Source organism: Idiotropiscis lumnitzeri, chromosome 12 (assembly GCF_059441095.1).
Source record: "Idiotropiscis lumnitzeri isolate Australia: NSW breed Sydney's pygmy pipehorse chromosome 12, RoL_Ilum_1.0, whole genome shotgun sequence".
NCBI classification, from domain to species: Eukaryota; Metazoa; Chordata; class Actinopteri; order Syngnathiformes; family Syngnathidae; genus Idiotropiscis; species Idiotropiscis lumnitzeri.
Genome location: NC_142402.1, coordinates 17,483,646 through 17,495,354, shown reverse-complemented (window position 1 = coordinate 17,495,354; position 11,709 = coordinate 17,483,646). Strand labels below are relative to the sequence as shown.

Genomic DNA, 11,709 nt, shown 5'->3' with positions numbered 1-11,709 from the left:
CTAGCATATGCTCCCAATATGCTAACGCTAATATCAGCTGACCCCCACCCTCCTCTCAGCCATTTCACTTTGAACGGTGACTGTATTTTATTTTATTTTTTGTTAACCTTATGGTGATCAGACGTGTTAGCGACCTACAAAAAACGGAGCCCTTGAAGGCGTTGGAGAACCCAGCTTGCGAATTATCTTTCTAGAATTTCGAAACCACGTTCGCTCGGGTCGCGCAGGAAGTGACGTCATTCAGAAACGTGGCCTTGGGAGAATGCAGCCTGTGAAGTTGGCCACGGCTGTTGTATCCCGTTGTTGACGGCTCAGATTGATGATGTGTTCGTTGTTGTGAGGCGTGGCCGTATTTGTGTGTTAATGTTGGGGGGGCGCTTTAAGCAGGTGGGGGTATCACCGTTGACGACCCCACTCCCCTTCTGTGGGGGGAGATGAGAAAGAGTGAGCCCGGCGGGTTGCCTGGCTCGGGTTACCCCCTGTGACCGGACGGGCGGAGGCGAGAATTTGGAGTCAGCCTCCCCCCCCCCCCAAAAAAAAAAAAAAAACTCGTGGTGGGGGTGGGGGCCGGTCCGGACCGTAGCGCTGGTCGAGTGTCCTCCTTCACTTCTTAAGCCGGGGGCTTGTGGACGTCCGACATGGGTAAAGGGGTAAGTTTTTCTTTCTTTCCCGGTTGGCGTAATTGAAATCTGCGTCACATTAAAACGAAATTTGAAATTAACGATTGCAAAGCCGTTTTATTGAGGAATGCCAGTGGAATGTGCTGTCAAATTACTCACATATGGTGATCACAGTTTGGCCGAAAACATAAGCGCGCATGCGCTGCTGCTTTTGTTTTGGGCGCACAAAACGGTATGACGCGTGACTTGAAAAAAATGGATCGCTGAATTGGCCAATTCATAAAAGCACATCACTAAGCTATTAATCGCAAAAATAAGACATTAACTAAATTAACCAAATTTATTATTTAATTCGTTTTCTACAAGTATATTATTTTAAATCCAGGAATGGTCATACAAGAGATGAATATAATTGCAATCTTTGATCATACACGTCGGCGTGGAAAAAGAAATAAAAGGGAAGAAAAATGAAGGCCTTTCAGATGCACTGTGAAGTGTCAAACTGAATGCAAGCTCTTTTTTTTTCACTCCCAACTATGCACTTTATTTGTTAAAAATTCAGCAACTTCATTTAAACTCATTGGCAAAAAATATTAAAAATCCAAAAATATTTGTTGGAAGAAACTATAAGATGAAAAATACCAAAGTATGAAAATGAAAGCACGTTTTTGTGTTGAGTTCGCTTTGTAAAGAGTTCAATCAAACGGTGCTGTGATTGGCTAAAATATTTATTGAAAAAAATAAAATCCATAAATATTTCTTGACATATGGAAAATATAGAATCACAATTCACAATTGTTTTCAATTTGTTCACAAAATACAAATATATTAGCTGCAAAAAAACAAATATTACCCCCAAAAAACTGACTTAAAAATAGATGTGAGTAGACTGCCGTTATGAAACTATTAAAACAATCACAGTGCTTTGTGCTTTTATCACGTAAACGCTGAATAACTTTATTGAAATGTACTGAATGAATTTCCACAGTCATGCTGATGTGTGTCATATTTTGTGGTTGTACAAATTTAAATTTGCTTATATTGATCATTTGTCTGTAATTTGATACCTCATAAAATCAGTGAGTGTGACGTTGCTTTATTTATTTATTTTTCATTTTTGTTGGATTTGTTTTAACTTAAGGCTTTTCCTATCTACTCTGTCTCTCACAAACAAAAAGAATAACTTCCCCTTTCTAGAAAATAGACCTTGATGATTGACAGGTGAGGCCGTCCAATGATTGCTGGAACCGCGCCTGCAAATGCTGACCAATTAGCAAACGGTCAAACTTCAACTTCAGATGGCCTTTTTCAATGATTTCCCTTGTGCACAGTCTGGGCTGCTTGGCTTCTTTTTGTCGCGAGGGAAGATAAGACTTGAATAAGCCTTTCTGGGAAATTCCACAAGACTAAGATGCCTCATTCGGGAAGTATTTGGTGTAAAAGAAAAAAAAAAAGACAAAGAAATGTCTTCATCCAGCATCTCCTCTCACATTGGATGGCTGCTTAACAATTACAGATGCATAACTGAAATCTAACCCCTTAAAAAAAAGACCTCAAAATGGTTGCTTCAAACCCAAATAGCTGACTTCCAGTTCAATTTCTGACATGGTTTCTGGAGAATTTTTTTTGGCTCTACCCATGACAGACATGGCTATCAAAAGTTCTATTTTTTTTTTTGTACAATTCATGAGCTGACATATGATTGTTTGTTTTACGGCGAGTGATCTAATTCTGTCACGGACAACACACAGACAAAAACTCAAACATGGCATATCGTGTCGGCCATCTTTGTAGTATTTTGTGGTACCAATTTGAGAGCAATTGGACAAAATTTCCAGCAGGGGTTTGCCTTTGGAAGAGGCCAGGTAATTACTAAAATTTCAGCCTTCCTGCGTCTTTTCAAGCATAGCTTTTTGAGATATTTTTGTGGGTCTACTCATGATAGACACAGTCACCAAATTTTATGTTGCTGGCTTGGGGGGAGAAACTTCCCAATATTCCTGAGCGGCGTTATCAATATAGTTCTTGACTTCCTGCATCTGTTCTGGCCGGCGATTGTGAGACTTTTTTGTGGGTCCACTCATGATGGAAATACCTACCAAATTTCTGGGTGTCATGTGAGAGTCAGCCTTCAGGGGCTTAGTTTTCCAAAAATTCATGAGCTGAGCTACCAAACACGATCGCAAAATGTGCCGTTTCCCTGAAAGCAAATTAGCTAGTAAAGCTTAAAAGAAAAAAAAAAAAAGCTTCCGATTGCCTTGCTTTATCTTTATTCCCGACACACTTAACATCTCAGGATGAGATGGGGAAATATCGTTCCCGGCTTGATTTTTATTTGCATAATGACGCAATTGTGTCTTTACTCGTCGCCGTCGGGCCCCATTCCATTTAGCTTTATGGCAGGACAGGGGGGCAATCTTGTCGGAGAATTGCTCCGCCAGACGCCATTTCGGGCTCGGCGCTCCCTCTTCGCCTCCATTTGATTACTTTTCCCTCTGTGCCTGTTCTCTCTCGGCCGGCCGCCATGCGCTTGCCGAGACTGACAGCGGCAGGTGACTTGCACCTTCCCCTGGTGACGATTTATTAGCCGGTGTGAGGAGCTTTTTCTCTCCTGGTGGGAAAGTGTGACTAAGCGCAAGATATAAACTTATAAATAGACTTAATGGATTTACTGTCATCATAACTATATTTTAATAAGCATTACATTTAATTTTAGATGAACCTTTTTAGCTGTTAAAGTTTCTGCGAGGTGATTGAAGCCGTACCGGAATTGGCTAAAAATCTTAAAATCGTATATGAATATGAAGTATTGGTAAAATATTCGACCAAAATGCAAAACATCCCAAAATATGTGGGAGTGTATGTAAATGATGATGTCATCTTGGTCCTCACAGTGCGGCGTTAACAAGAAGAAGAAGGACCGGGATTTAGATGAGCTGAAGAAGGAGGTGGCCTTGGTAAGCTTCATGTTCATTATTAGCATTAGCATTTAGCATTTGAGCCGTAACCAAATGCAAAATGTCGCCAGCTATAAAATGGGAGATAACGTTCTCGTAAAGCTGAATAGTTTAAACATCAGATGTGAAATTTTGTGCAACGTTTTTTGCGCTTTATACATATAACATATAAACATACTTGAGACTTTTTTATGTGACATCCACAATTTCAGAAACTGATTTTATTTTTTTTTCTAAAAACATTTTTGCTCCTTTTTCTTGGCCTTGCCTTTGATGTTTTCTGATCTGTAATTATGTAAAATAAAATCTTAATGTGGCCTAACAAAAGTCATAGCTAACACATCCTAAGTATTACCTTTAATCTTTGCTCGCGTTTGAATCCGCAGAGTCCTGACATCACGGCTAATATGCGTGCTAATCGGATTAGCAATTAGCATTTTTTTTGTTGTAGATTTGTGCTGAAGTTCTGCATTCAACTTGGTATCAGGATGACTTCTGGTCCATACGCGCACACACACACACACACACACACAACCAACCCCCCCACACACAGAAGCAAGCGCCCTCTGGCTGGGCCGCTTTGTACTCCAATGCTGAATAATTTGTGGGCCAACAGCAGCATGCGGCGACTCGCTGGGCTTCTGTCAGAAACGCCAGCGTGAAATGTGGCCTGACTTTTTCTCGCTCGGCCATCTTCTGATGCGCCACTTGTCAGGCGGACCTTTTTGGCGGCGAGGATCCTGACAAGTGTTGCGTTTGGCTTTCGTCAGCCTGTCCTCGTCTCGAGCCGCCTTTCGGTTGTCTGTCAGCATGATTTATGGTTGGCGTGGACAGTATTGTAGACCTTAGGAATGCTTCAGTGACTTGTATATTTCATGTCAAAATGAAACGGGCTAATTCCTGGTTACACCGTTAGTTCACAATTTGATCGCTAAGAATTGTGTGGAATTGATGATTGGCAACTCGGCACGCTGCGGGACTGCGACTTTTTAGTAACGTAATTATGCTATGACTAAAATTATTATATGGTCGCAGTTTACTTAAATCAGCTAACTTCACAGCCGCAGCAATTTGCCAGCTAGTGAACACATTTTAAAAAAAACGTCTTCTAGCTGTTCTTTGCCACACGCAGTTGACGTTCGCATACAAATTAAGTAACAAAGTGAATCACACATTTGAGCTTTGCATTAAAGTCTGCCAGCGTAATACTAAGACATAAAAGACATGCTAGAAAAAAGCATCTTTGTGACTTCGTTTAAAACAAAGACAACAATACTTACAGGCATATATTCTTTATCCTCTGCGGAATATGACCAATATCGCTGTCGATTATTGAGTCGCTTATGTTAGAGTGTAACTCTTCATTTGTCTGCTTGATTTTATTATCCTGCCCTCCGGTGGCCAAGTCGTGCATAGCAGAAGGCATCACGATGAATGAATCTTTCATTAATGATTGGCATCTACGATTCATTTGACTGAGGAAAGATGAAGTGTGGCGCAAGTGCTTTGAGGAACGAGTGTGGTCACAGAACAAATTCGACTCGTAACTCAAGGCGCCACTGGTGTTAAAAAGTGAAACACTTTCCGTGGGATTTTCTACATCCCTAGACTATCAAATTCATACCACATGACTGAAATGTTAAAAAAGGGAATATTCTCAATCTAAACCAACATGAATATGATACAAATGTAAAGCTAATGAAATATAGATGACCAAAATGCAAATTAATCAATGAAGATGTATAGCTATTAAATAATTAAGTTGTGAAATATAATTTTCATTTATGATGCACACACCCTTCTATGTATTCTATATCTTATCAATTATTAGTAAGCATTTATGAATTATTGAATTTTTTTTCAAAATAATGTAATGTATTTTTTTATTTATTTAATGGCAGTTTTGATTATTAAACGGTTCTTTAAATTATTCAGAGACTCTTTCACCGGGCTGCTGCGCCATATACATGCCACAAAAAGCATCATTGTGTGCGCACAAACACACACGCACGTGCACCCCCCCCCCCCGCCCCCACACACACACAACTAATTCACTTTTTTTTTTTTCTTAATTTTTTTTTTGTAGGATGACCATAAAATCTCTGCGGATGACCTGTGCAAGCGATATGGACTGGACCTTGCCAAGGTACACGCACACACAAACGCGTACATCGTGTTCCTATGCTCAAGAGTGTCCCCGTTCACCTTGTTTATCTTCTCTCAATCTCACACAATTTCTTTTTTTTTTTTATGGATGCGTATGTCGTTTAAAAAAAAAAAAAAGGTCGGCAGGCTTCCAGACAGACAATTGATGTGTTGACACACTAAAACGTAAGCCAAGCAGTCGATGAGTTCTCACAAGGATTGTCTGCAAATCAAAGTATGACGCACGTGAATGCAGAAAGACACACACACACACTGTGTGACTGAGATTAATCTATATTTCGTGCTTGATTTTTTTTTTTTATTGGGCGTAAAAATCAGGACAAAATGTTCAATAAAGTTCAATGCAGCAGTTTTACAGTGCGAGGGACGCGTCACATGTTTTATGACACTCGAGCTATTAAAGAGGCCAGACAGGCGTACGCCATCGAAGCAGTGACGTACGAATGCTTGGTTACTATACTTGAGTACAATCTTTTAGTTGTGTGTGTGTGTGCGTGTGTGTGTGTTTTGTTGTGTCGCAAGCCAGAATTTCAACAACAAACTTAAAATGAAGATGGCAGCAAATGCTGGCCTTTTTTGTTTAGATGAAGCGCCTCAACTCACATCAACAGTTCCTTGGCACCAGGATGCCACCAGATGGCGCTAAAGCAATATTTTTGTCGCTTCTGTTTGAGTACAAAATTGTGTTGTTAAATAAAAATGGATTTTTTTTTTTCCTGCTGACTTTTTACATTTGAGAATGTATTTCTGTACTTTCGACTTCTTACTTTTTTTCCCAATATTCGAGGATGATGACACACTGTAACTACAATGTTACATTTCGACAAGGTTTAACGCTTGATCGATTTCGATCATGGGGACGTATGAATTGGGGAGAGGAACTCTTTAAGTGCTGAAAATGTTTTTTTTTTAAATGCTATGTTGTAAGATGACTACTTAACTACAGAGTGTGAGCAAAATGTCGGTCATCTTCTTCCACTTGTCTCCCGCAGGGTCTCACCAACGCCAAGGCGGCCGAGGTTCTGGCCAGAGACGGGCTCAACGCCCTGACGCCGCCTCCAACCACGCCCGAGTGGGTCAAGTTTTGCCGCCAGCTGTTCGGTGGTTTCTCCATCCTGCTATGGATCGGCGCCATCCTCTGCTTCCTGGCTTACAGCATCCAAGTGGCCAGCGAGGACGAGCCGCCCAATGATAACGTGAGACCCTGTCACCGCCGCATGATCTCGTTAACACCTGACGCCATTTTGATACCGAATGGGACAAAACACAAGTGGACTGAAGCGTTCCAGTTTGCTTCTGCTCAAAAGCCAACGTGATAGGAGCCAGATGTTCGTGAACCTCTCGCGTGTTGACAGTTGTCTTTATAGAAAAACAACAAAAAATGTAACCGAGTTACAATGTCTCGTCAGTAAAGAAATAATGGTTTCCTCCCCCAGGGAAAGAAGACGCGTCCCTCACTTCGCTGCATTAGCGCGATTAAATACTCCAGCAAATGGAGCCGAGCGGCCATCCATGGTGCGTTTTATGGCTGTCGGTCATTACGCAATCATTGTTCAGCGTTTAGAGGTGTTGCATGATGGAGGGCGTCGGGGAGGCGCGGGGGGAAGGGGAGGGAGTGAGGCATGGCGAACCGGAGGCATGCGTGTGCGGCACCGATAACGTTAATCTCCCCCCGCGATTGCCATCTCACCACGTTGGGCAGGGCGACTCGTGTTCCGCCGTACGCCTCAAAGCCCGCAGCGACGTCGCTTTGCATGCGTACATGAATAAATAATGCAACGTCACGGCAACAGCCTTGCTCGTATCGGCGCTAATAAGACGTCTGGTGCATTTGACAGATGCTTTGATGCCTGTATGCACTGGTGCGTTTTTCCGCTAAGTTCTGTTAGTGAGACACAGTAAGGAACTGTTTTCGAAAAAAAATCTAAAACGTAAACTCTGTAGTCTTTTTAGTTAAGTCGCTTTGGGGTCTGGGTCAAGTTTAGGGTTAGGGTTAACCCCAAAGTTTCTTTACCTCGTTGAATGTATGACATTTGCCATTCACTTCTTTTTTTTTTTATATATATATATATATATATACATATATATATATATATATATATATACATATATATATATATATACATATATATATATATATATATATATATATATATATATATATATATATATATATATATATATATATATATATATATATATATATATATATATATATATATATATATATATCAAAAGCACCATGACACATCCCGTGAGTGCGATGAAGTAAAAAGAGACATTCCGTCGCCGAGAAGCCGAAGCGACAAGCCACTCTACGAGGAAACAAATGTCTTTCTCGCTCCGGTGGATTTTTACACACCCGCCGAGTGCGTCGTCGTTGTCGGATAAACACGCGAAAAAAGTGAAAGAGCAAACTTTTCGAGAGGGATTTGATGTTCCGGCACGCTGGCTCCATGAAGGCAGCAGCTGGCAGCAGTTTTGTGAAAGATGCTCACTGAGAATATGAGAAAAGCTGCATGAAAAAGAATCTGCGGCAGGCTGAAGTTTCAAACTCGAGACCTTGAATGAAGCGTCCAAAACCGACTGGAATAGAACAAGACGGGCTGTGGACTCACTTGCTTGGAAATCTGTTTTCCATCAAAGAGCCGATTTGAAGCAAACGCATTTGCCGCACATCGTTGCAGTCCTCCAAATTGGCACTGAGCAGTTTGGTTGGATGTTTGGTAATGTGCATTTTTTTCTTCTGCAACGTCGTCGTGACGTCATCACGCAACCATCGAAAGTGTGCCTTGAATTATTTCAGTGGGACATTTTCCACTAAATTGAAAAGATAAGCTGAAAATAATGGAACAATTTTCTGTAACGCTCCTTCCTATTAAATTAATTACATTGAGAAAAAGCTGAAGGAAAAATATTTGTACTTAGGCTAAAATTGTAAAATAATTTATTTTTCCATTTTTGATAATAATAAAGATTAAAACTAATAAAAACTTTTGGGAGTATTTTTTATTTTTTTAATGTAATTTTTCTTTAAATTTCTTCTTCCAATTTTAGGTAGTTTACTGTATTTACTTAAACATGTTTTTTTAAACCCTTTCCCAACTTATTTTAACGTAATTAATTTGGTATTTAATTTTGCCATTTTTTTTTCTCGTATTATTAAAAATCTAGTTTCATTTTTGTTAGTGTCTGTTTTTAATTGATTTAAATCTTAATTATTTGTTTAGTTCTATTAATTTCATAAAAAATATTTTTAAACTTTGTCGAAGTTTATTTTATTTACAGTTTTTACTTCCATCATTAATTTGTATTTATTTTTTAATTTAAATTTAATTTATTTTTTTTATTGTTGTAAATAATATATTTTAATCAAATGTTCACATCTGAATGCAAGTAATTCAATTTTTTATTTGTTTGGAATGGTTACAATTAAAAATGTAATAACATTGTTGTACCCCCGCCCGCACCCCCCGCCCCCCCTTTAATTTCAATGTAACTTATTTAGTTTTATTACACAAGGTACTTGCTGCTGAGCATGGCCGAAGAGCAGACAGCCAAACCAGGTCCAGCCCCACCTGCATTTCACCATAACACGAAATATGATGTGTGAATATCTGAAATTTCCAGCTGTATTTGGGCGTGGTGCTGGCGTCCGTGGTCATCATTACCGGCTGTTTCTCGTACTACCAAGAGGCCAAGAGCTCTCGGATCATGGACTCCTTCAAGAAGATGGTGCCTCAAGTGAGTGGCAGGCAATTTCATCAAAACTTCCTTCGCCTGCCTAATTTCTCTTTGGCAGCAAGCCATGGTGATCCGCGAGGGGGAAAAGGTGCAGATTGACGCCGAGCTGGTGGTGCAGGGAGATCTAGTGGAGATCAAAGGCGGGGATCGCATCCCGGCCGACCTGCGAGTCATCTCCGCCAGCGGATGTAAGGTGAGCACACGAAGAGGAGGCTGGGATTACCGGTGCTCTTTTTCATGGGGATTTGCAACTACGGGATGGAGGTTGACAAGACAGAGCAAAAAGCAGTCGGCATGGTTTTTAGCAACTAACTCGAAAACACAAAACTATTTTTTTTTCTACAGCTGACATATTACGGTTCTGACATTGAAACAGATATTAGCAAAAAAAAAATGTTTTTTTTTCTTGTGCTTGTTAAGTTTTGACCTGACAAGTCTGTTACCATATGTCACCGCGTCTCCTTCCGAAGGTGGACAACTCATCTCTGACCGGCGAGTCGGAGCCCCAGACGCGCACTCCCGACTTCACGCACGACAACCCCCTGGAGACCCGCAACATCTGCTTCTTCTCCACCAACTGCGTGGAGGGTCAGTAGGCCACATCTGGACCAGGCCGGCTCTCATTAGCGACACTTTTGTTTGACGTTACCGTACAGCAGGACTTCTTTCTCAGATCTAGACCCGCATTAGCCGTTTGATCCCTTCCCTGAAACCTAACGTAAACGAAACCATATTTCTACCTTAAGTTCTAGGAGAGGAGAAGCAGCAGTAAAGTGAGAGGGTGTCAACAAAGTAGCTCAAATGTGTGCTGATTCACAAACTGTTGCCCAAATAGAAAATCCTGTACAACCTGCTGATTTCTGAGACACCCCACCCTGAAAAAAAAAGTATGTTTAGTGCAACAGAAAATAATTGAGAAGCACAGGTTTAGTGTAAGGCTCAGGAGTAAATCTTATTTTAGCAAAGTGCTCTGGAACTGGTCTAACGGTTGGATCCTTCACCCCAGGCACGGCCCGCGGTGTGGTGATCGCCACTGGCGACCGTACGGTGATGGGCCGCATCGCCACGCTGGCGTCGGAGCTGGAGGTGCGGCGCACGCCCATCAACATCGAGATCGAGCACTTCATCCACATCATCACGGGCGTGGCCGTCTTCCTGGGAGTCAGCTTCTTTGTACTCTCCTTCATCCTGGGCTACACTTGGCTGGAGGCCGTCATCTTCCTCATCGGTATCATCGTGGCCAACGTGCCCGAAGGCCTCTTGGCCACCGTCACTGTAAGTATGTAAAGTACTTGAAGTGGATATTGGAGAAGTGTTTTGACTATTTGCAAGGGTCGAATTCATCGATTTTTTTTTTTTTCAATTACTAACCAACGGTAAACTAAACCCCTCCCCATCCCGAAGTCAGTTTAACTTGGCAACATGAAATATAATTTTACTGTCTAGCATGAGTAGACAAACAAAAAGGTCAGGAGGGCAGCCATTTTGCTTGAAAGAGGAAATTTTAGGCGAACTCCTCCAAGAGCAGCGGTCCTCAATCCTGTTCCTCAAGAGCCGTTTTCCATCACTGCCTGCTGCATCACCTGATTCCAATGATCAGATAATCAGCAAGGAGATAGATTACAAATAACGGTCCTGATCATTTGAATCAGGTGTGTCGCAGCAGGGAGAGATAGAATACAGGCAGGTGAGCGGCCCGCGAGGAACAGGATTGAAAATGCCTGTCCAAGAGGAAACTTCAATTCTACAAGGTCAGAGCTGAACCAATCATCTTAAATTCCGCCCTCACATCCGGTATCCCTTGGCCGTGTGAAATTCAATAACAATTTCCATCATGATTAGACCCACCAAAAAGTCTCCAGAACGTGGGCGGTCTGCTATTTTAGGCTAACTTCAAAAACTAACTACTCCTCGAGGAAAACTCAAGTCCACAAAGTCACAGCTGAATCAGGCGTCTTAATATTCTGCCCTTGAAGCTGCAAGTCAAAGCAAGTCGGCTAATTTTGATTAAAGCGGCCATTTCCAGGGGGTCCTTCATATTCGAACGCCCGGTGATTTTGTCCGATTGCTACCAGGAGTGGGCAACTCCGGTCCTCGAGGGTTGCTGTCCTGTCATGTTTTAGAGTCTCCCTCCTCCAACACACCTGATTCGAATGGTTCTGATTGTTATCGGGCTCCTGCAGAGCTTGCTGGTGACCTGATAATTTGAATCAGATGTGTCG

General features: G+C 41.6%; 1 protein-coding gene across 2 annotated transcripts in view; it reads left to right on the top strand.

The window, feature by feature from the left end:
• The first annotated feature begins 206 nt into the window (after nt 1-206).
• The window catches only part of atp1a2a (ATPase Na+/K+ transporting subunit alpha 2a), a 37,793-nt gene continuing 26,290 nt past the window's right edge, over nt 207-11,709 (top strand). Inside the window, exons 1-8 of one of the 2 annotated variants that reach the window (XM_088311044.1) lie at nt 207-650; nt 3,515-3,577; nt 5,664-5,723; nt 6,736-6,939; nt 9,374-9,487; nt 9,546-9,680; nt 9,958-10,075; nt 10,494-10,762. In XM_088311044.1, the coding sequence (XP_088167170.1) occupies nt 639-650; nt 3,515-3,577; nt 5,664-5,723; nt 6,736-6,939; nt 9,374-9,487; nt 9,546-9,680; nt 9,958-10,075; nt 10,494-10,762 (975 nt within the window). In that variant the 5' untranslated portion in view covers nt 207-638. Of the gene's footprint in view, nt 651-3,487; nt 3,578-5,663; nt 5,724-6,735; nt 6,940-9,373; nt 9,488-9,545; nt 9,681-9,957; nt 10,076-10,493; nt 10,763-11,709 lie in introns of those variants that run through there. The other variant, XM_088311043.1, reaches the window with a different exon arrangement.